The 25,865-nt window shown below is 38.4% G+C and overlaps 1 protein-coding gene across 1 annotated transcript in view; it reads right to left on the bottom strand.

The window, feature by feature from the left end:
• The window catches only part of fmnl2b (formin-like 2b), a 40,533-nt gene extending 15,997 nt beyond the window's left edge, over positions 1-24,536 (bottom strand). The window contains exons 1-15 of the mRNA XM_067373284.1: positions 24,417-24,536; positions 20,729-20,812; positions 14,783-14,863; positions 11,985-12,061; positions 11,803-11,886; positions 7,025-7,174; positions 6,824-6,932; positions 6,630-6,706; positions 5,852-5,945; positions 4,244-4,318; positions 4,021-4,131; positions 3,787-3,936; positions 2,490-2,591; positions 1,588-1,942; positions 896-1,099 (exon numbers count right to left, since the gene is read on the bottom strand). Coding sequence (XP_067229385.1) covers positions 896-1,099; positions 1,588-1,942; positions 2,490-2,591; positions 3,787-3,936; positions 4,021-4,131; positions 4,244-4,318; positions 5,852-5,945; positions 6,630-6,706; positions 6,824-6,932; positions 7,025-7,174; positions 11,803-11,886; positions 11,985-12,061; positions 14,783-14,863; positions 20,729-20,812; positions 24,417-24,536 — 1,873 coding nt within the window. The remainder of the gene's footprint in view (positions 1-895; positions 1,100-1,587; positions 1,943-2,489; positions 2,592-3,786; positions 3,937-4,020; positions 4,132-4,243; positions 4,319-5,851; positions 5,946-6,629; positions 6,707-6,823; positions 6,933-7,024; positions 7,175-11,802; positions 11,887-11,984; positions 12,062-14,782; positions 14,864-20,728; positions 20,813-24,416) is intronic.
• Positions 24,537-25,865: the final 1,329 nt, after the last annotated feature.

Raw genomic sequence — 25,865 nt, 5'->3', positions numbered from 1 at the left:
TTTTAGAAAATGACTTTTCTCTAGATGAGACTCTTATTCCTCGTCTGGGATCATGTAGAGCTCTTTGAAGCTTCACTGAAACTGACATTTGGACCTTCAACCCGTTGAACCCCAGTGAAGTCCACTATATGGAGAAAAATCCTGAAATGTTTTCCTAAAAAAACCTTCATTTCTTTTCGACTGAAGAAAGAAAGACATAAACATCTTGGTTGACATGGGGGTGAATAAATTATCAGGAAATTTGAATTATGACGGGAACTAATCCTTTAAGGAAAAAAATTGTAACACTTTACAATAAGGTTCCACACATGACACGACAGTCAACAATGAAAAATACTTAGTTACTGAAAAATACTCAGTTACTGTTAATTTAACATTTACTAATACATTGTTAAAAGCAAAAGTTATTTAATGGACCTGAGCTGACACAATCTAACAATGAACAGGTGTATTTTTACATGAAAAAAAATTATTGGTAACACTTTAGTTTAGGGTCCAATTCTCAATATTAACTAGTTGCTTATTAGAATGCATATTACTAGGATATTGGCAGTTTATTAGTACTTATAAAGCAGATATTAATGCATTTTTCTGCATGATTATATTCAACACACCTTAATCCCAATACCTAAACTTAACTACCATACTAACTATTAATAAGCAGTAATTAGGAGTTTATTGATGCAAAATGCACAGTTAATAGTAAGAACTGGACCCTAAACTAAAGTGCGATTAATACATCCTGTAACAATGCATTAATTAATTAATTAATTAATTAATTAATTATTGGAACCTTATTGTAAAGTGTTACTGAAAAAAGAAGAATCAAAACAGGCAAAAAAAAAAAAATCATAAATCTGCAATGACATCCACACTGAAACACAAACACACATACCTGTCAAGCCAGAGTTGAATATGACAGTGGGCGTCCCACTGCCTGGGAGAGGAGGAGCACAAGGAGGGGGAGGTGGGGGTAAGGGAGCAGAGATCTCAATAGAATGCCCAGGAGGTGGAGGTGGGGGAGGAGGAGGAGGTGGTGGAGGAGGTGGAGGCGGCGGTGGCGGCGGAGGTGCGAGAGCTGCCGATGGCCCATTAGGAACTGCAGGAAAAGAAGAGACAGAGTTGGCCGCCAACAATAAAATAATTAATTGAAGACAACAAGCTTGAGCACGACATGTAACAAAGAATTACTATTTATAAGAGACTGACTGATAATAGGTTTGGATATTTACAGGTTTCTACTCCACAAATTGCGCCCACAAACACTTAATTTGTGCTAAAAATGTCTGTTGGCCCACTCTGTTGAATCACTGGCTGCAAACACATTGCTCACAGAAAAAACATGGTAATATGATTTTACTGAGGACCTTTCTGGACCTTGAAAGTGTTGATTTTATTGCTGTATATGGATGAGTCATATACCTCTCGGATTTCATCAAAAATATCTTCATTTGTGTTCTGAAGATGAACGAAGGTCTTACGGGTGTGGAACGACATGAGGGTGAGTAATCAATGACAGAAATTTCATTTTTGGGTGAACTAACCCTTTAATATTAATCATGTTTAGTGCTCTGAACCATTACTCACCGGAGGAACTTGCCATTGGAGGTGGTGGAGGGGGAGGAGGAGGAGGTGTGGCCATTGCTCGAAGGGTGCCTGTCTGGGATGTGCTGCCAGAGCTGTATGCTGCACCAGCACAGGCTCCGGCCAGGGCCATGGCATCAGGGCAGGGAGAAAGAGCCATGGGCTGAGGTGGTGACGGCAGCGGAGACACGTCTCCTTCCCCATCTCCCTCACCCCTCACCTGGATCTGGAGACTGCCTCGGCGCTCTAGCTCATGGATTTTCTTCTCTAGCGTGGACTGCCTCTGAATGGTCTCGTCCTTCTCACGAACTATCCGCCGGAGCGTGTGAACTTGTGAGCTGGCGTCCCGGTACACAGCCTGGAGTGCATGTGCACACAGACACAGTAATTAAGTATTTGACAAAAAATGCATTAAATCATCCAATGTATTTAAATGATTAAGTTACCATAGTCACATTATTTGTAGAAGTTCTCAATTATAAATTACAATCAAATTGTGTGCAATTGATCAAAATAAAACTGATTTAAATGAGCTGTTATGTAGGAGCAATAGCCTTGTGGGCAGCGCTGTGTCATATGCCATAGCTGTGCAAAACGCAACCCACGTTCAAGACTTATTTGTTCATTAATGACATCAGCAGCAACTAGTCAACGTCGACCTGACTTTAAATCAAATAAATGTCGACTTTAAAAAAATCTGAAGTCGTTCACTCCCTAATAAATACTATAATAGTACATAAATAATACTAAACTGACACTGGCTTGTACTAAATGAATGGGTTAAATTGACAGACCTGTTCATCCAATGGTTTCGTATTATTCAAATTTGTTGCAAATGTAAAATGTAGTATAACAGGTTGTTATAAACCATTTGATGAGATCCAAACTGGTGGTGTGATACTGACCCGGACGGTATCCAACTCTTTGTTCTTCTGCATCAACTGCTTCTCAAGCTCCACGATTTTAGACATGGCCTCATTCTCTGTTTCTAAGAGTTTGTCGGCCATCTGCAAACATGAAAAAATTGACAGAATGAGATGGGAAAGAGAGGAAAGATGCTGCAGCATTCAGATAAGAACAGCATTATTAACTGTGTATATAAACTGTGCTGATAATTATGAAGTTCAGCTAAAGTTAGAAGATTTAACCCTTGTGTGTCAATTAAAAAAAGTTACATATAGGTCCATTGAGTACAAAAATGTCCAAAAACTGTCATAAAAATCTTGTGAGCACAAACTTAAGTTTGGTCTCATTTTAAAGAAGACCTTTGGCTGATTATTGTTGAAGTAAAAAAGTTTAAAAAGTGAAAAAAAGAAAAACGTTTTTTAAAGTTTATGAAAATGTTAAAATAAAATATTTTAACATTTTAAAATACATATTTTATGAAACATGATGAACTCTAAAACTGCAAGAAAATCAAATCCATAAATCTAAACAAGTTGTGTTCCAAATTTGAGGTTGATATCTCAAAAAATGAGCTTTCAGTAAGATTTTGTTTGGGCGCAGTACCAAACTTTCTCCATTAGATGCCAGCAAAGCTCCACTGGTACACACAGTGTTTGGATTTGTGATTTGCAGTACAGTAGAGTTTTTCTCTCTTAAATATTACACACATTTTTTTATTACACACACTCTAACATCCACACCAACACACCCACACAATTATAGCTGCATAATTTACCCAATTGGCTCCATAATAAACATAAGCAGAAAACTGGAATAAAGTGAGTATTTGCTTTATATGCCAAATCTGAGAAAATGGTACCATTTGGTTTAAAAATAAATATTTTAAAGCCTTGCCAACAGAATGAAAGCCTGTTAACAAAGATTACATCATTTTTATAGTTAAATGGCTCTGGGATTAAAAAATCCCATTTTAATGGGTTTCAAGGGGATATTGTTGTCCTTAAGGTCCTGAGTGGAACTATTTCGTGTACCTAGTGTAAAACAGATTTATTAAAGGAAATGAGGGTGAAATAGTAAAATTCCAATAAATTCCAATAAAAATACACATCTGTGCCAAAATTTATGCAGTTGGCATTAACACAGGCAAACTTAAAAAAAATAAATAAATAAAGTCCATAAGGATGCACAAGGGTTAAAAACCAAAAATGAACTCATGTCATGACTCAATTCATGTAAATGAGGAATCAGTTCCAGAAAAGACAAAGACAAAAGGATGGTGTTTGTGCTTTCACTCACATGCGAGAGATTCTCCTCCAGTTCCTCCACACGTTCAAGGGCAGCGTTTTTGGTCTCTGCGTCTTCTAGAAGCGTCCCCACATCAAACAGGTTATCCAAGTATGCCTGGATCTGCACTTTGAGTTTATCACTCTCAGTGTGCTTCAGCCTCTGTGCACAAAAACACACCCCAGAGACAGCGGACATGAGTTTCTGAGCGAGCGTAAAGAGAATATACTTTGAGCAGTTTCATACCTCTAGGTAGTCATCCAAAGCAAGCTTGGTGAAGTCGTACTGGAGATGAACTCTGAAGTTCATGTCCTCTACTGAGTGCACCACTATATTGATGAACTGCATGCACGCCACCTGAGTCACGAACAGGGAATAATGATGAGATATGACATCAGTAGTGGTGAAAGCATGTCAGTTTAAAAGGCACTCCAGAGGACAGAGGAAGGACTCTGTAATATAGACCCACCATGAAATCAATATTGTTGTCTTCATTTTTGAAGTGTTCCATCAATTTCTCAAACCTTTGGGATTCAGAGCATACCTGAGAAGACACAGGTTATATTTTAATATCACACAGGAAAAAACACTGCGTTTGTTCTTTTGAATCATTTTGTAGAAGTTCCATGTTAAAACATATGATTTATTAAATATCTGTAATGTTCATTTTATAATGAATGCATAGTAATCTCCTTTGTTTTTATTTTGAAATGCAATTATTGAAGCTTAATGAAAATATCATTCATGAGTGAAATCATATGTAAGATTAGATCATTTGATTGATTATTGCAGATTTTCATTATTGCATTTCCTGTGCTGTTTGAGAATGTTTATTTTTGCTGCTTTCAAACCCAATAATTAAACATTAATTTGTTTTCTTTTCTTTAAAATAGTGCTGTCAATTGATTAAAAAAAATGAATTAATTGCACATTTTTTAATCACGATTAAAATTATTTGAGTTTTTAATATTTTTATATTGTAATAATTTCACAGTTACTCTCCAAATAAATGTAGAAACAACTTAGACAGTATATTTTAAATATTTGTTTAATGGCATCTTTTTATGAATCAAGGCCAGTTTCACTGATACTGCTACTGATGTCTCTATGATTTTTTTTTTTAAACATTAATTATAGACATTCAACATTACAGTATAACTGAAAGCTATCAATTTCAGCAACAGCAAAAACTTAAAATCTTAAAAATAACTTTTAAATGTAAGTGAACTTAAAACAATCTTCAAATAAACCCATTATAATAAATGTTAGATTTACCTGTGGCCTTCCTATCTGTCTAACAGACAGAAATTGAATAAAGTTAACAAACACTTTACAGTCTTCACTGCACAAATTATAAATTAAATATAGATTATTCCTTATTAAAGCTACAGTTTTCTCTGTTTTGTTCTTTGATGAACATTAATGTCAGACATCATCACAGCAACTGGTTTATTAGGCTGCTGTCACTTTAAGAGCTGCCGCTGCCGAATGTGACGCGGATCTGACACATCTCATTTTCTCACAACTCTTTAAGTTCATTTAAGATGTTATTAACTCATTTAAGACTGCTCTTATGAGGATACTCCACAAAATTGACATTTTGGCATAATTCTGTGTGTTATTGTTTGTTCAAGCGCGAAACAGAACTCGATACTGGCGCACATCTTTCTGTGCACACGGGTCGTGTGTGTCACATCACATGCCACGACATTCACAGACGGCACATTCTCATTTGTCTTGTACTGCTAGCCAAATTATGATCGAAAAAATGGATGCTGCATTAATTGTGTTAAATATTTTTAACACGTTAAACTGAAAATTTAATTGCACGTGTTAACGTGCCAATTCTGACAGCACTACTTTAAAATAAACAGAATGCATTAACTACATAAAATGTATCAGATTAATTGATTAAATATTTTACAGCCAGTTTTGAGACAAAGAAATTATTCAATGCAATATCAGTATTACTAACCATAAAAATATGACGGCTATGGTTATTATGATAAAAAAAACAACAACAATTTAAATGCGCATCAGAGTGAAATAAATGGAATGCATAAATGATCTTTCTTACCTCTTTGAAATGGTCAAATGCAGCAAGGATGATCTCATGTCCTCCTCTGACCAAACACACAGCAGCTAGAAGCTCCAGAACCAGGGCTTTGGTCCTGCACAACGAAGACAAAAGGACACTTACATCAAGAAACCAAACCTGGCTGCACAAAATACTACAAACTCTGATAAAACATTCCAAAGAAAAATTAAAGATTCCAAATACAACCAATCAAGAAATCTCCAAGGGGCAGGTCAAGTGATCCTATTGGTTTTACGGTTGGCAAATTACAGAGGAATTATCCCACCTAAACAAGGGACTATTCATAAAAGTTTTGTTTAATGGCTTTAAAAAGATTCTGTATCACAGTCTTTGGGAACAGTCTCAGTTACAAACCGTTATCTCCTATTGACCTTAATCAGCACAAATGACAGACAATTCGGCTATTTATAGCTAAAGTTTCCAAAGAACACCCCTTCCAAAAAAGGTCTTTGATCAAATGTAATAGCTTAACGGTTTGGATGAAAGCCTTGACAGATAAGAGAGTTTTCATCAACCATTTGAGAGGTTTAAACACAGAAACTGGAGTGCAATGAAGAAATCTTCATATATATACTGGTTAAGAGAAACCGTTATAATACTTGTTTGTTTGTGTGTGTGTGTGTGTGTGTGTGTGTGTGTGTGTGTGTGTGTGTGTGTGTGTGTGTGTGTGTGTGTGTGTGTGTGTGTGTGTGTGTGTGTGTGTGTGTGTGTGTGTGTGTGTGTGTGTGTGTGTGTGTGTGTGTGTGTGTGGTGTTACCTGGGGTTTTTGTTGTTAAGGCTCAGAGCAATTTCATTGACAGCATGGGGGTGGGACATGACCATGTTGAAGCCATACTTCAGACAAAGAATGAGTGATAAGAATAAGACAAGAGAAAAACAAAAAGAGATTCAAATAAAGCTGAAAAACCAGCTGAACAAAACAAAAATTAAATTCTTTCATAATCTGCTTACCTGGTAGTTCATAATAGCTCTGAGACACATGATGCAGACATGAACATCATCTTTTTTACACACCAAACGGGAGTTCTTCAGAGTTCTGCGACTGGGCAAAGTATTAGACCTGAGATAGCAATAAAACGTTAAGGGCTGTCTCGTAAAAATCTTTTCCAATTTTCAAAATGAACACAGATGTGTTTGTTTGCGTTCGTCTACCTTAAGGAGTGCCGTGTGGATCGTGGTATGCTGCTGCCGCTAACAGGTGATGGTAGATTACTGTCACCATGGAGATCTTCTATAGACCTGCTCCAGGGGGTCTCCACGGAAATCTCACCGGTGGTGCTCTCTGTTACATCTCCATCAAACCTGAGAGAGAATAAGAGTGCGGTTTAAAGCATAAACAATACACAAACTATATTTAATTTGTTTATGTCAAAAGTTCTACAAAACATTGTGTCCTCCCAACTTCTCGTTGAGAGAGTATGCTTAGTTAATGGAGTTATTTGTTACCCGTCAAGGTAACAAATGACTTTCATCTTCCGAAATCCGTTGTATTTTACTGCTAATATCACTTGAAGGGGCATATATAAGGAAAACATCCTAAAATAGAACCTTGAGGCTGTTCAAAAGGAGTGGTTTTTAAGAACGTCTTTTCAAAAGATGTAATATAAATCTAAGGTGTCCCCTGAATGTGTCTGTGAAGTTTCAGCTCAAAATACCCCATAGATTTTTTTTAATTAATTTTTTTAACTGCCTATTTTGGGGCATCATTAACTATGCACCAATTCAGTCTTCGGCCCCTTTAAATCTCGCGCTCCCTGCCCTCCCGAGCTCTCAACTATAAAACAGTGCATAAACAAAGTTCACACAGCTAATATAACCCTCAAATGGATCTTTACAAGATGTTCGTCATGCATGCTGCATGCATGCATCGATTCCTGTGAGTATTGTATTTATTTGGATGTTTACATTTGATTCTGAATGAGTTTGAGGCTATATGCTCTGTGGCTAATGGCTAATGCTACACTGTTGGAGAGATTTATAAAGAATGAAGTTGTGTTTATGCATTATACAGACTGCAAGTGTTTAATAATGAAAATAATATCCATGAATACAGTGAGAAACGATGGTATCTTTAACCACATTTAACAGTACATTAGCAACATGCTAACTAAATATTTATAAAGACAATTTACAAATATCACCAAAAATATCATGATATCATGGATCATGTCAGTTATTATTGCTCCATCTGCCATTTTTCGCTATTGTTCTTGCTTGCTTACCTAGTCTGATGATTCAGCTGTGCACAGATCCAGACGTTAATACTGGCTGCCCTTGTGTAATGCCTTGAACATGGGCTGGCATATGCAAATATTGGGGGCGTATATATTAATGATCCTGACTGTTACGTAACAGTCGGTGTTATGTTGAGATTCGCCTGTTCTTCGGAGGTCTTTTAAACAAATGAGATTTATATAAGGAGGAGGAAACAATGGAGTTTGAGACTCACTGTATGTCATTTCCATGTACTGAACTCTTGTTATTCAACTATGCCAAGATAAATTCAATTTTTGATTCTAGGGCACCTTTAAATCACTCTTTTGTCATTTTAAATCAATTACAAGTTAGTAATCTAATTTTTTTTATAACTATTATAACTGGTCATAACTTTTTAAAGTCAGTAGAATAGACAGGTAGATTGGTCTAACTTGAATACAAAAAGTAAGACTGATTACCCCTGGGTTAACTGCTGGTTTATCAAGTTCTTAAAGGATTAGTCCACTTTCCAATAAAAATTTCCTGATAATTTACTCACCCCCATGTCATCCAAGATGTACATGTCTTTCTTTCTTCAGTTGAAAAGAAATTAAGTTTTGTAAACATTCCAGATGATCGCCTTGCATGTTCCTCCTGCTTTCCGTATTCTTCACAAAGCTTACGCTGTATGTCCTACGCCTTCCTATTCTACTTACGGAAAAAAACGGAACTGGTGCCGTGTTCATTCCGTAAGTAGAATAGGAAAGGGTAGGAAATACAGTGTAAGCTTTTTGAAGAATACGTTTTATATAATCTGTTTATATAAAGCATATACAGTTGTATTTATTTAGAAAATGACAGATCGTTTCTCTAGATAAGACTCTTATTGCTCATCTGGTATCGTTTAAAGCCCTTTGAAGCTACTCTGAAACTGTAATTTTGACCTTCAACCGTCTGGAGGCCATTGAAGTCCACTATAAGGAGAATAATCCTGGAATGTTTTCATCAAAAACCTTAATTTCTTTTTGACTGAAGAAAGAAAGACATGAACATCTTGGATGATATGGGGGAGAGTAAATTATCAGGAAAAATGTATTTAAAAGTGGACTAATCCTTTAAGACAGTCTTAACATAGTGGCTGTTTATGTAACTGGCCCATAGAACTGCACTAACATTACTTCAATTTCTTTTCTTCTCCTGCATCTTAGGACATTGTTTCTCAGCTCCATTTGAGGCAACTTACACACCACAGAAGTTGTGTTTACATGGACCCCTGTTTGTAATCGGACTAGAAGCACAGTCAGAATTGGAAAAAAAGTCACAATTGGAATAAATTTGATTTAACTTTCATTCGGATTGTAAAAGGTGGTTTAAACCTTTTCTAATCCATTCGAGAACACTTGATCATTGAAAACCGAAAACTGGAAAGTTCTGCGCACGTGCAATGACACAGAAATGGCGTGATGACATGACACACGGAACAAGCTGCTGTTGTTGTTAATGTCCTGAAATAGGCCTAGATGAATATGTCTGTTTTTAAAAAAAAAGAAAAAGGGAAACTGTATATTTGTGCAGTGTACGTTTCAAAAGATCAAATCCTATTTGAAGTTTGTCACACTACCGTTCAAAAGTTTGCGATCTGTAAGATTTTTAATATTTTTAAAAGAAGTTTTGTCTGCTCACCAAGATTGCATTTATTTAATTAAAAATACAGTAAAAACAGTAATAGTGTGAAATATTAATATAATTTAAAATAACTGTTTTCTATTTGAATATATTTCACAAAGTAATTTATTCCTGTGATGCAAAGCTGAATTTTCAACATCATTTCTCCAGTCTTCAGTGTCACATGATCCTTCAGAAATCATTCTGATATGCTGATTTGCTGCTCAAGAAACATTTCTTATTATTATCAATGTTGAAAAAAGTTGTATACTTTTTTTTTTTTTTTTTCAGGATTCCTTGATGAATAGAAAGTTCAAAAGAACAGCATTTATCTGAAATACAAAGCTTCTGCATTATACACTACCGTTCAAAAGTTTGGGGTCAGTAAGAATTTTCTTTTTTTTTTAAAGAAATTAAAGAAATTAATAATTTTATTTAGCAAAGATGCATTAAATTAATCAAAAGTGGCAGTAAAGACATTTATAATGTTACAAAAGATTATATTTCAAATAAACACTGTTCTTTTGAACTCTATTCATCAAAGAATCCTGAAAAAAAAATATTGTACACAAATATTATTTTTCACAATATATATATATATATAAATAAGACTGGAGTAATGATGGTGAAAATTCAGCTTTGCATCACAGGAATAAATTACATTTTCAAATATTTTCAAATAGAAAACAGTTATTTTAAATTGTAATAATATTTCACAATATTACTGATTTTACTGTATTTTTAATTAAATAAATGCACCCTTGGTGAGCAGACGAAACTTCTTTTAAAGACATTAAAAATCTTACCGATCCCGAACTTTTGAACGGTAGTGTAGATACAGTCAAAACAAAAATTATTCGACATTTTTTATATTTTTGATATGTTTTTACTTGTGGGTGCAGGACACTATAGTTCATTTATGTAAGTAAGGATAGCAAAATAAAGTAAACTGTGACATAGTATACCCAAATATTCTTCATACAGTGAACTAGCAGTAAAATTAATTAAAAAAAAATTGGAACCAAAAATGATTCAGACACTTTGACCTGACCATGTTTTGCTTAAGTGTTATCTGACATAATTAAGATTATTTTTTTCTGACAGTTTAACTTGGAGATCTTGTCATATTTTGTTACCCCTTTTTTAAACTATATTGAATAAACTGTATTAATGAATGAAATGTTCAAGGTGTCTGAATAAATTTTGGTTTGACTCCATGTGCACATCAACCTGATCACTTTATTTAGCGTTCATGTAAACACTATGTTCATTAATCGGAATGATTTCATGATCTCTAAACAAAGCTAGTGTTTTTGATGCCTCACGAATTAAAACACCTGATTCAACTCATCAGGTTCTTAGTGTGTTGAATAGAGAGACATATAAAACATTCTAGGAGGTTGGTCCTGAGTTGAGAAACACTATCCTAAGTAATGGAAGTAGTGCTTCTAATAAAGAAAGGATCAATAGTTCCCAGCCTACAGAATAAATGCAGCAGGATTAGAAGTGGACTATGGGGATTTAAATATAAGCCTGGCTAAACAGATAGTCGAGAGTATGTGGACACCCATGCCGAGTTTCAGTAGACCCTGTCATGCCCGGATCCAGCCCTGGCTCGGCATCAACCCACACTTTCAGCAATATTGCCTTTAACTACTTATTAACTGGTAAATATTATGAAAAATACTATGTGGCAAAATTAACTTTTATACTTACATGGCATCTTAAAACTAAACAATCATATCACAAGATGATGAAATTATTGTAACTGTGTTCTATTTTGCTTTCACACTGATCTCAAAATACACCTTGCACATTCCCATCCATCAAACCCTCTGTCACTGCTGAATGAGGCACTTATTTAATTCATCACCCCCTTTCATTTGTCAGAAGCAACTGTGACCCAGCAGTGAGGCAACATGATTTCAGCATCAACAGTCGACTGTTGTGACAATTTCAAGGTGTTCTGAGAGTGTTCTGGGAAGGAAGTAGAAAGCTTAAACCAAACATAAAAAGTTAAAAGAAAACAAAAAACAGCAGTAAAGACAAAATTGATAATAACTACTTACGTGACAGCATACTGGGCAAAAGACAGGTACTCCACCAGCACATCAAGCCCTTTATTCTCCTCATTGAGAAACTCTCTCACCCACCTAAGAAAAGAACAAAACATTTAATAACCTTTTCCCGACTGAATGCCTCAAAAGAAACCTTTCACAGGCCTGAAATGAAATTAATTCACTGGACTCACCCAATGTGATTGGTCCTAAGAGATATCTCCAGCTCTCTGAGCACCTGAGTCGACTCCTGAACTCGCCTCCTAAACTTCTGTGAAGAAATAGCAAGAAATGTCCATTTCTGAGCAAATATGTACTTAGCTTGGGTGGACAGCTGCAAAAACCAGTCGCAGTGTGAAACAATTTACATATAAGGTTAGATGTGACCCTTCTGGACTTTTAAACATTTTGATGCTAAATATGATGATCCCCTTGTGAGGCAACCCCTTCCTAAAATAGGTAGGTATGTATTTTCATGTATAAGACTCATTTGTAATGTGGAAGTGTCAGTTTCCTAGGAACAACTGATTCACAAAATTGTGATCGACACCGTCGTAACCATAGGAATGTTTTGACGTCTCATGTTTGGTAGCCGCTATTTTTGACAAAATTAATATTACAGCAACCGAAGGCTGATTATGTTGTGCATATTTACCTAGAGCTCCGTCGACAGAGGCGTCGCGTTTTGTTTACACTTGGAAAGCTGCTTTGTAGTGCGCTGTCGATGTGTTGAGATGTGCCTCTTATTATAAGTGTTTTGGAGCTTGTTGTCTGAGTTTGGTTCGTAAAGCAATCTAGTTTATGGAGTTATTAAAGTGGGCAAGTGTGGGTCGCAATATTTTGGTTGGTCACACTTTAGTTTGGGGTACACTTTAACTATTAACTATGACTTTTGCCTCAAACTCCTAATTTACTGCTTATTAATAGTAAGGTAGTTGTTGTAGTGGTTAAGTTTAGGTATGGGGTAGGATTATGTGATGTAGAATAAGGCATTAATATGTGCTTTATAAGTACTAATAAACAGCCAATATCCTAGTAATATGCATGCTAATAAAGCAACTAGTTAATAGTGAAAATTGGACCCTAAACTAAAGTGTTACATTCTGGTCGTTTTCAATATAAAGCATTTGGATCGGTTACATTTTATTTTAAGTTGACGTAGATACATTGTACTTACTCAAATAAGTACTGAGTAATATTAATTAACTAAATGTACTCACTATAGAGTTACAGTTAGGGTTTGGTTTTGGGTTAGTTACTTGTAATTATGCATAATTTACTGTTATTACTATAGTAAGTACATGTAATAGCATATAACTAGGTCACCTTAAAATATAGTGTTACCTTTGGATTTATTTCGGTTTATTAAAGGCTTATTCTTGTTTGCCGTTTTTCTAGCAAGATCTGGGGCTGGTTGCATAAACTGCCAAAGACTAGTCTTAAAGTTGGACATCAATTTGTCAGCAACTTTTTTTTTTTTTTTTTTTTTTAAGTCAGTGGCAATAAAAACGTAGATTGCAGGACTAAGCGATATGGCAAAAAAAAAAAGAACGATTGACCGATTCACGATTTCAATTTTTTTTAATGTTTAACTATAGTAGTCAACATTTGAAGTGGATCAAAAAGTTCAAAGTTGTCCTAAGAAGGCTTTACGACAACTTTGATGAAAGGTTTTGATCCACTTCAAATGTTGACTACTGTAGTTAACTTAAAAAACGTAACTACAATATGACGCAAGTAACATTCTCTTCATTAACAATCTAGTTAAAAAATTCTATTACCTGTGCACCACACCTGAAGTGATCAACATGGTGTAGATGTAAAACGAATGACTTAAACATATCCTACATACTCAGAAATAATATAAAATAAAAAAATAAAAACAGTAATAGGCTATTATTAACAGCAAATCCATTATAAAAAACAAATAAAAAAAAACAAACAAAAATAACAGCACCTTTCAGCCTGTCACTATCATGCAAACATTAAATATATCAAACATGTAGTAGTTCTTTACAGGTTTTTGCATTCCATTGCACTATTTTTCGTATTGTTTTTATGTTTGGCGGACGTGTTTAGCTGTTGCACTCGTGTCTTGCATCTTTTGCAGCGTCTCACCAAAATCCCTTTCAAGGGAATGAAAAACAAAAAAAGCAAAGTTATTAAATGTGTGCTGAACTTTTTTTTTAACTTTACCACCATGTTTCATGGGTGACACTGCAAAAGACACAAACTTAAAGATACATCTATAGTCTTTGGTTCTCACCCATGAAACGGAGCTCAAATAAAAAAAAATAAAAAAAATAAAAAGTACAATTCATGTCTAATAACTTTACTTTTTTCCCCCATTCCACTGCCTGAGTCTTGTCTTTTCAATGCAATAATGCATTTCTTAGTCTACGTCACACGAGAGCGGTTAATCAGGCGAGCCATCATGAGGTCGGACCATTTTCTTGTCTTAACTGTTATTATTGATGAATTATCAACATGTCTAATGGTAACGTTTGCTAACATTTTTATTCAAAACCATGATTTCCTGATTTGAAAAATAATGAAATCATGGCAAAACATTAAATTCGAATTAACTGGGGGAAAAAAAATAATAAATAAATCAGGAAAATCACCTAGTCCTACTGGTAAGACTGGTTTCCCCTAACTAACTAGTAGGTCATACTAGTTCTTAAGACACAGTCTTAACATAATAGCTATGTTTATGCAACTGGCCCCTGGCAGCTTAGATGCAGCTGTAAAATATGCAGGAGACATTTCTCTTTGTAGCTATTGCCCTTCTACATATACTCTTGATTTATTTGCATACATTATTCATTTAAGGCATCTTTACACACACACGTCATACATGCTATACAAGTGCACAATGATGATCACCCTTTGCAGAGTTTGAATCTGAAACTTTTCCAGGCTAGATCTTTAAATCTTAGTGGTCTATTAATACGGCAGATGAAAAGTCATAGAGGCAGCGTGTGTAACTCACCTTCCTGGTGACGGCAGGGTCTAGAAAGCTTCTGAGCTTCTGGATATATGTATGGGGAGGATTCTTCACTTGGAAGCGCTCCTGTTAGACACACAAATGATGCTTTATTTCTATTATTTATATTTAACACTCCTCTTGAAGCAAGTTCAAACCCCTCCCCAACTTCAACATTAAACATTTACTAAGCAAACCTCCTCTTCTGTTCAGTTATCCTCTGATCTAATTCCCAAACATTCAGGAGTCTCACTTTCACCCAATCACTTCTGAACCACATTTCAGTCTTGAAATCATCATGGAAATCACTGAGATATGATCATTCATTATTTAGACAGCAGGCATTTCACACGCTTTCACCTCAACATATATTTCCAGAGTCAGCCATGCTCTGCTTCTCTTACGTCAGTGTAGCCATGGTGACAAGATAGGGTGGATGTAGAGAGAATGTATTAATAAAGAATCTGTTTATTTAGTGGCGCTGTAATGACAAAGGAACTTTCCTCTGTGTATATACACTTCAGGATGATTATATATCTGCACTCATTTTCAGCTTGGATCAATTTAAAGTGTTGCAGACTTACAGGAAATACAACAAAAATGATATTTAACCAACTTTATAAACATCGACGGATAATTAAATATGCTTTCTGTCATAGATAAACCAAAAAAGATATTTGATTTACTTAAATCATTCTTACAGAAAAGTATGCTAACAACTACAAAGTTTAAAGAGGTCTCCTTGAAAATAGTCCCATAGTCAGGATGTGGGGAGAGAAACAAGAGATCTCAAATATAGTCCAGTGGTTGTTTATATAATCGGTTGACCAGATCACAAGTGTCTCTTCTCTTATTTCCACTAAATAAAAACCCAAGAAACCACAACAGAACACTTGGTCAGACTAAAAAAAGATCTTTCCACAAAGGTTCTTGTGATCACATTAAAAACATCAAACATTACAACATTGCACTGAACATTGTATACCCGGTAACTGGAACTTTGACATTATACTACAGACATTATATTGCACTATTTTGGCCTCACTTTAGATTAGGGTCCAATTCTCACTGTTTACTGACTATTATCTATGACTTTTGTCTCGATAAACTCCTACTTACTGCTTATTAATAATTGGTAAGGTAGTTAAGTTTTATGTATTGGGTAGGATTAAGGGATGTAGAATATGATCATGCAGAATAAGGCATTAATATGTGCTTTTTTTAAGTACTAATAAACAGCAAATATCCAAGTGTTACAGATCCCTTGTTTCCCTGGACTCCATTTCCCAGAATCCTCCTGTTCTCCACACCTGCACTCACTTCCCTCGTCAGTTCCTCATCATCACTCATCACCTGCACCTGGACTCTATTGTTAGCACTCCCTTTATATTGCACTCACTCCCTTCACTCCTGGTCCGTCTTTAATGTTAGTTACTGTGTATGTTGGTTTCTCCTCGCCTGTGTTCATTAAAATACACCATTATTGTGGAAATCCGTATCTGCCTCATCTCTACACCACCATACCATAACAGAAAGACGGACCAAAGACGTTGGATTTCCACAGAAAAAACAAAAAAAAAACAAAAAAGGAGACTTTCCCCAGCTCCCTGGATCCAGCTCCTCCAACGCCTCTCACCCTGACAGCCAGCGATCGCCTTATCGGGCTCCTGCAGGTAGGACGTTCGCTGGAGAGGTATGTGGAGGAGTTCGTTGAGCTTGCTTATGTGTCTGACTGGCCTGAAGGAGTTTTGATCTCCCTGTTTTTGGATGGATTGGATGACGACACTATCCGTTTTGATGAACCTGTTTTTTGTTTCTCCTTAAGCGAAACTATCAATTTAATTTTGTGGTTAAATGGCTCCAAATTCTTTGTAGAAGAGGTTCAGGATCAGTGTTGTCGTCCAGTCCATCCAGAAACACGGTTGGCCGGGCCAGTCAGTCAACCTCCGGCTTCCTCCGCATACACCTCCAGCAAACTCCCTGCCTGCCCCATGCTGTACCCACATTCCTCTACTGGGCCCAGTAAACGGAGGAAGAGGAAGAAGGGCGAGCGTTCTCCAGTCTCCTGCGCTCCAGTGTCTCCAGAGCCCGCTCCAGTGTCTCCAGAGCCCGCTCCAGTGTCTCCAGAGCCCGCTCCAGCATCTTCAGAGCCAGCTCCAGTCCCCACAGAGCCAGCTCCAGTGCCTGTGGGGATTTTAATTGTATTTGAGGGGATGAAATGGTCCTCAACCCCAGTCTCCGCCGCCGAGCAAGCCGCGCCAGTCTCCGCCGCCGAGCAAGCCGCGCCAGTCTCCGCCGCCGAGCAAGCCGCGCCAGTCTCCGCCGCCGAGCAAGCCGCGCCAGTCTCCGCCGCCGAGCAAGCCGCGCCAGTCTCCGCCGCCGAGCAAGCCGCGCCAGTCTCCGCCGCCGAGCAAGCCGCGCCAGTCTCCGCCGCCGAGCAAGCCGCGCCAGTCTCCGCCGCCGAGCAAGCCGCGCCAGTCTCCGCCGCCGAGCAAGCCGCGCCAGTCTCCGCCGCCGAGCAAGCCGCGCCAGTCTCCGCCGCCGAGCAAGCCGCGCCAGTCTCCGCCGCCGAGCAAGCCGCGCCAGTCTCAGCCGCCGCCGAGCAAGCCGCGCCAGTCTCAGCCGCCGCCGAGTCAGCCGCTCCAGCCGCCGCCGAGCCAGCTACCCCTATTATGAGCTGTGTTTTTGTACCTGCCAGCCCAAAGACTGTTTTCCCTCCCTGCCTCCCTCTCCCACCTCCATCCTTTTATGTATGCACTGCATCTCCTCCTCAAGCCCCCTCGCCCAGATCTCCACCTCGGACCTCTGGGCGATTACCTACACCCTGGCTCCAACCTCCCTCTGCTCCACCGTTGCCCATCAGTCCTCCAGCCTCACAAGTCTCCATCCTGCCCCCGTTCACACCTTGGTCCCTCGTCAGCCTGCCTTCCCCTCTGGACTGCACTCCTCCGTCTCCGCTCCGTCCCTCGTTTCCAGTTGGCTTCCTCACTCCCCCTGGTGTTCACTTTGTTGTCTGTCGTCTGTGTTCAACTGCGGCCTTCTGGAGCCCCGGCTGCGCTTCGGTCGGCGGAGCCATAGATTCCGCCATCTCCCGCCGGTCCTTCTGCGCCGACTGGGCTTGACGGCGTGAGGACGTCAGCTCCTGACCCGCCATGGCGGCCCGCTGCACCTGACCCGCCATGTCTGCCCGCTGCACCTGACCCGCCATGGCCGCCTTCGGCTCCTCCACTCCAGTCTACTCCTCCCCCTACTCCGGTTTGAGGTCTCCAGGGCGCCCGCCCCCCTCCCGGTTGTTACATCTACGGCGCGAGGACGCGCCTACCGGGAGGGGGAGGTACTGTTACAGATCCCTTGTTTCCCTGGACTCCATTTCCCAGAATCCTCCTGTTCTCCACACCTGCACTCACTTCCCTCGTCAGTTCCTCATCATCACTCATCACCTGCACCTGGACTCTATTGTTAGCACTCCCTTTATATTGCACTCACTCCCTTCACTCCTCGTCCGTCTTGAATGTTAGTTACTGTGTATGTTGGTTTCTCCTCGCCTGTGTTCATTAAAATACACTATTATAGTGGAAATCCGTATCTGCCTCATCTCTACACCACCAAACCGTAACACCTAGTAATATGCATGCTAATAAGCAACTAATTAATAGTGAGAATTGGACCCTAAACTAAAGTGTTACCAATATTTTTAAGTCAAAGGGGTTTAGGCGGTCATGCACACAAGCTGTCACTTTTACATTTTGAATGTAAAGCCTGAAATAAAGGTCCAATTTTTATTTTCTGAAATGGAGCAGTTTATTGGAGCAGAATTTTTCTTTTTGTTGAGTATCATATTTGATCCATCAGGCTTTTATGGCTCATACAGTATGATATAGTAGAATATGAAGCTCATACTTGAGCATTTAAATTTTTTTTTAAAAAAATTGCAATATGGTGCTTTTCTGATTTTTAAAGGCCAAAAAAGTAAGATGAAATTCAGACAGCTTGTAATGTAAATCACTGAGATCTTTAGAAGTATAGCAGACTACTTTCATGAGATGCTCTATAGCTCCCAATAATGTCTTTGTAAGATGGATTCAAATGATCAAAAAGCTCTGTAGCTTCTATTGTGGGGGCAAATGTACAAATAAACATTCCTCAAGAGTTTGATGTATCATATTTGATCATAGGCATAACTTGCAGATGGGACAGGTGGGACATGTCCCCACCCCTTTTTGCCAGGGTCAATATTGTACCCACCACTTTTTGAAACATCTCGTGGCACAGATGTACCAAATGCAAATGAAACCTCTCCAGCTGATTGGCAGAGCATTCATTTTGTTTGTTTGTTAAATAAGAGGCAATCTGGCACTGTTGTGTTTTTAAATCTTGCTGAGTGTTCGTTGCTGTTGTAATCAACTGTGCTCTCTTGACACTTTTTACGCCATTGCGGAGACTCTATATGTTTTGGTGAAATCACAAAACAAAATGCACACAAACATGTCCATGCTCTAAACATACAATCACTGATGAACATGTTTGGTTTTAATGAGAAAAAAAAAATACTACAAGGGTGGATTAGAACCCAGAACCTCTCCGACATGCTTAAAGGTCCCGTTTTCCATGTTTTTTTGAAGCTTTGATTGTGTTTATAGTGTGCAATATAACATGTGTTCATGTTTCACGTGTAAAAAAACACAGTATTTTTCACATAATGTACTTATCTGTATACCGCTGTTTCCACTGTCATAAAAACGGGCTGATGACTTCCTTGTTCTATGAAGTCCCTCCTTCAGAAATACGTAACGAGTTCTGATTGTGCCAGCGGTTCCTGTGTTGTGATTCAACAGCAGCTTAGCGCTCCTTGCCCGGAAAGGTCACGCCTCTTACCATAACGTGGAGATGCATACGCTCAGTGTTATTGTAAACATGTCTTTAATTTTACCCTATCAATTTGAGCCGGAATCAGACCCGGTGATTGGACTGCGGGATGAAAATAACAGCGTTTCGACGACATGGCGACAAACACACTCTACAAACGCAACTCTTGTGTATTCCTGTGGGCGGAGGTTAGTCAAAAAACGGTTTTAGTGACGTCATTAAAGAAGGAAGTAGAGGGATGTAGTCCAAACTGGCCATTCGATGTAGGCGACTTCTGTTAAATAAAATATCTCGCTTGGCATTGAACTTTGAGCTTTAAAATTTTACAGATTTTATTTATACTCTAACAACAACATTACACACTAACTAAAGTTTGAAACATGGGATCACGAAGAACGGGACCTTTAACAAAAGTTGTACCACCACACGAGCATTTCATGCCAATCTATGTATTTATTCACTGACGTGAAGAATATCGGAACAATATATTGTATTATAGTAGATTATAGTAAACATGACTTCTATGTTGATAAAATTAAACAATGTACTACTGAAATTGATTTCTGAACATAGTAATGGTATTTTCCCACCCATTTTTTAAAACACAGTTCAGTCCATTAAGTGTTCATCTTGAAAGATTACTAACAACATAAAACTTATTATTTTAAAAAAATCAGTTTAGCTTAAAAAAAAAAAAATCAGTAAAGATTTCACAGCAAAAAACAAGTGCACCACAACCTGAAAGAGGACATTTTTAGAATTAAACAAAAAAAAAAAACTTTTACTTGCCAACATCAATCAGACGACAGATGACGTGTTATGGGTATAACAGGTTTTTCAGCAAAGTTTTAAACATGTTGATAATTTAAAGGCCATAGAAAGTTGCGTATCAAATATGAGGTAGGCTTTATAATGTTAATATTTGCTATAATCAAGACTACAATTTACAATAAAAAAGAAAAAAAAAACTGTTGTAACAAGCTCTGACTATTAAGATATGGTTATATAGCACTTCTGTAAAATTGCTTTCTGGCTTTTCAGGGACGCTTTTTTGCAGAAAGCATGCAAACAGACAGACTCTCTCACCTGATCACATATCAGCTCCCATTTTTTTTCATTGTCATACTGTCTAAGGAGCCTCACTTTATCCGGAGGAAGGTTCATAGAGTTCTGAGGAAGAAAGAGAGAAGAGTTAACATTCTTCTTATCATGCACGTGAAGTCATTCTTTGCATACCATGTTCATCAAAACCACAAGTGATGAAAAGCTAAACAGATAGTTTTTGAAATTCCTGAGACACCAACTTTTCTTTACAGGTTGTTCAAAAACACCAAGTCACCAGCAGTGGATAAACCATTTACTATTTCATCCAATTCTCTGTAACTGGTTTCAGTCTAAACTGCTTAAATATCTTCAAAACAGCCACATTCCCCTCTGTAGCTTCATACAGAAAATCATGAGCATGAAAAAAAAGAATTTAATCAAAATGCCAGTGCTTTCTGAAGACATGTAGATTTTGGAAAGGAATCCCAGTATGAAATGAGTTAATAGGAACTCAGTTATAGGAACTAGCCCCTAGGGCATTCCCCCGAGAACTAAATTTTTCCCTAGTGCCATTTTCCTGGTTGTATTTGCACCGCCAGTAGGAACGTAAGCCGGCAGACAGCGATGTGATTTAAACGTGGCATTCAACAACATCAACATCTGGAGGATGCCATGAGAAGTGCCTGGACTTTGGCGTCAGTCCATCTATCATTGTTTTCCATGTTCGTGAAGTAAATGTAAACTGTGTGTTTACAGGTCTTTTTAAAAGGTGCCATCAAACGTTTTTTTTAAAAGATGTAATATAAGTCTAAGGTGTCCCCTGAATGTGTCTGTGAAGTTTCAGCTCAAAATACCCCATAGATTTTTTTTTTATTAATTTTTTTTAACTGCCTATTTCGGGGCATAATTAGAAATGCGGCAATTCAGGCTGAGGCCCCTTTAATTGCTTGCGCTCTCCGCCCCCTCCCGAGCTCTCGACTCTATCATTGCATAAACAAAGTTCACACAGCTAATATAACCCTCAAAATGGATCTTTACAAAGTGTTCGTCATGCATGCTGCATGCATACATTGGATTATGTGAGTATTGTATTTATTTGGATGTTTACATTTGATTCTGAATGAGTTTGATAGTGCTCTGTGGCTAACGGCTAATGCTACAATGACGGCTCTTGTCTCCGTGAATACAGTAAGAAACGATGGTAACTTTAACCACATTTAACAGTACATTAGCAACATGCTAACGAAATATTTAGAAAGACAATTTACAAATATCACTAAAAATATCATGATATCACAAATCATGTCAGTTATTATTGCTCCATCTGCCATTTTTCGCTTACCTAGTCTGATGATTCAGCTGTGCACAGATCCAGACGTTAATACTGGCTGCTCTTGTGTAATGCCTTGAACATGGGCTGGCATATGCAAATATTGGGGGTGTACATATTAATGATCCCAACTGTTGCATAACAGTCGGTGTTATGTTGAGATTCGCCTGTTCTTGACGTCTTTTAAACAAATGAGATTTATATAAGAAGGAGGAAGCAATGGAGTTTGAAATTCAATGTATGTCATTTCCATGTACTGAACTTTTGTTATTTAACTATGCCAAGGTAAATAAAATTTTTAATTCTAAGGCACCTTTAAAAGTGTTTCGTATGGCATGCGTTTGGAAAATCAATGTGCATTTACGTCAACTGCTGGGTTAGACCCTACTCTGAAGTAGAAGCTAATTTAGCCCCCCAAAAGAAGTTCCTTTAACTAAAATCATTCCCTGTTCCTGCGGTGCAAAGACGCCAAAAAGCTGGTACTTTTATATAGTTATATGAAGTATGGTTGTCAAAAGTACCAACTTCAGTACTGAAATTTGAAAAATGTGACAATACCAGCATTTCCTCCAAGCATTTTGAGTGCTGTTGATCAGATTCTTAAACACCTCTGATTGGCCATTCTGTTCATGTGTCTGTGATTGGCTACAATGATCAACACATGTTGTAAATGGACATATTTGACGCTCTTCACCGAGCGCTTACACAGATACACACAGGAGAGTTTGAAAGCAGGCGTCCATCAGCGCATCACTAATATGTCAACTTTCAAACTCTCCTGTGTGTATCTGTGCAAGCGCACAGTGAAGAGCATCAAATATGTCCATTTACAACATGTGTTGATCATTGTAGCCAATCATAGACATATCTGTTGAGCACGTGAACACAATGGTCAATCAGAGGTGTTTAAGAATCCGCTCAACAGCGCTCAAAATGCTAGGGGGAAATGCCAGTCACATTTTTCAAATTTCAGTACCAACTTGGTACCAACCCTGATAAGAACTATATGAAAAAGTTCCTCCGGCGCGAAAGCCCCAATAATAATTTTGTACAAATATTAAGTAATATAATGGATTGATAGCATCACCTTAATTAACTGCATGAATTTAAATTACATTTAAGTCCATCAAAGACACCCAACTGAAACTAAGTTCATCATATCTTGGGAATAATAAGCCAAGCCCAAATTTGATTCAATAATTAATAAGAGAATAGCACAGATTCCAGTGGAAATCAAAGCGTCAAATGAAAACACACGAACAATGCCCAACATGTGGAAGAGGGTGAAGAGACTTGGGCAGCAAAAGACAACTCTGTTGGGACACAATTTGTGATGCAAATCTGTGAAAACGAGGCAGCATTTACCGATTTGCATTCACACCCCCTGCTCCATTTCTCCTCTCACAGACACAAACAGACAGACAGACATGCCCACACACATGCATGATGCTGCACACATGGCATGAAGCGACTGATTCGCAGACTTGGATCCTCCATGCACTGATTAGATCTCGCCTGTTCTGAGAGCAGCTCTCTAATGCAAGCAAATGACATGTGTCTGTTTGGCAGACGACGTGAAAATCAAATCAGGGAGATAACTAACAGATGATCTATTCTAAGTGCATTGATTAAAGACCCTTGAGAACTTCACATGTAAAGCTTCTCAGAAGAATGCGGTTTTGAGTAGTCACATTAATCAAATCACATGAACAGGACCAGATAATATTCATGAAAAAACAGGTCATGATCAAAGTCAAAGATCTCTGAGGGGAAATTTAGGGTCTCTGGGGGGGAAATTTGTACCATGCACTCCAAATGTAATTTTAATAGACTGCAAGCTGGATCTTGATGAGAGAATAATATCACTGAATAGATAGCATTATCTTGAAGAGCCATTCATGCAAACTGACCCCATCACAGACAACAATCAGACAGGTTGTGCCAATGGCTGTAATATCAACCAACAACTGGCATTGTAGCTTTATCTGTATCTAAATAAGTGCGATTACTTTTCATGCCACACGGGTTCTTGGTCCTAAAAACAATCCTATTTAAAAGCAAATGCAGGGAATAGAGTGGCCTACAAGAGCACGCTGCGATGACTGGATTAAGGACAGACTCCTTGAATCATGCATCAATGCATAATCACCGCAATATGAAAGAATAGGCACAGTTCTGATGACGCTAAAACAGATGAAAAACCCAAAGGATTCCACAATAAAGGGCCGCGCGCCTGCAATTAGTAGCAAACATGCACGCGCAAACAGCATCAAAGCATTGCACACTGCCAACCGCACACAATAGAGGCGTGTGTGCTGGCGTGGGCTGCCAGCTTCCATACTAGTAGTGCACATGATACAATTACATCGATATGCCTTTCAGGATAGAAGTGAAAATTACCAGTGCGATTGCAAATCTCTCCTCCAGTTCGGCCGGGTCCGGCATGGGCAGTTTAGGGGGTTTGTTGCCCCTCGCCCTGAAATCTGTGAGCTGAGCATCCATACTTTCAGCGTTCCCCATGTTTTTTTTTTTGTTGTTTGTTTTTTTGTCTGATGCCCAGCGACGGTAAACCCGTTCGAAAAACGTATTCAGCTCCAAAATGTAATAAAGAGGTAAAAAACAGATAAGCAGGCTTTTATAGGTGACTAGACGCCCTCTCCATCGATGCAAACCCGCAGAGCTCTGTATCAGATGAGAGACTTCGACAATAGCATCCCTACATTGTTAATCCGTATCTGTCGGGCCCTCCGCTCATTTTTCGGAGCTGTTGAGCATCGCTCACTCAACGGCAGCGGCTCTGAAGCTGGGCGCGTTTATCTGTATCATGCACAATAAATGCACCGCTGGAGGTTTGCGGCATGATAACGCGCATGGCTCGGACTCGGGCAGGCCAGTTAATCCGCGCTGTGTGGATGATAACAGACGGACTTCGACAAAACGCAAACTCCCCCATTCAATCCCCGACACAATGAAGCCTTTCAGCACCAATCCCCCGCTGGGGAGTGCCAAAAAGCCATGCTGAGGAGTCGAGGGGGAGGCAATGTTTTGTTCCGTTGCATGCTGGTATTTGTAGTTTACACAGCGTGTTGCGAATTTTTGTGCAGCTGTGATATTATGGATTTATTGTGACGCTCTAAAAACACGACTCGGAAACTGCATGTGTTTTTATTATATTATTATCTTCTTTGTTTATTTATGAGCCTGCTGTTTTAAGGTAACACTTTATTTTATTGTCCCTAACATGTATACTTACTTACTATAGTAAATTATGCATAATTACAAGCAACTAACTCTAAACCAAATCCTAATAATATAGTATGTAAATGTTAATTAATGTTACTCAGTGCTTGGTTTAACAAGAGCACCTTAAAATAAAGTGTAACATATTTTTATTTTACATTTTAGATTCTTTAAAGCAGAACTAGGTAACTTTTTTAGTCCTTACGATGGTTAATGGACTTGTAGTGGTGTGTTTGAGGCGTGCACTAACCCCCTCTGGCACCACGTCTACGCCAGAAAACAGCACTTGCAAGATGAGCTGCGCCGACCCGACGCAATCTCGCCTCATGTTCACGTTCACGTGAGAGTGACAATTTTTTACCGTAATTCAAAAACATATTATGACTTTATAATACTATTTCGAAAATTACCCACCTCCATCGAGATTTCTTGTACTGTATTTGCAAAACTACTGCACTAGTGAGCGTTGTAGTCGTTGTAGTCCAGAGCTGCACTTGGAGTATTTACGACAGTGTGATTCACTGAAGGAAACTGTAGAGGGAGCTTCGCAAATCTTACTGAGTTCTGCTTTAAAGGTGCCATCGAATTGAAAATTGAATTTTCCTTAAA

This window comes from Chanodichthys erythropterus, chromosome 21 (assembly GCF_024489055.1).
Source record: "Chanodichthys erythropterus isolate Z2021 chromosome 21, ASM2448905v1, whole genome shotgun sequence".
In the NCBI taxonomy this organism is placed as follows: Eukaryota; Metazoa; Chordata; class Actinopteri; order Cypriniformes; family Xenocyprididae; genus Chanodichthys; species Chanodichthys erythropterus.
This window is presented reverse-complemented; position numbering and strand designations above follow the sequence as displayed.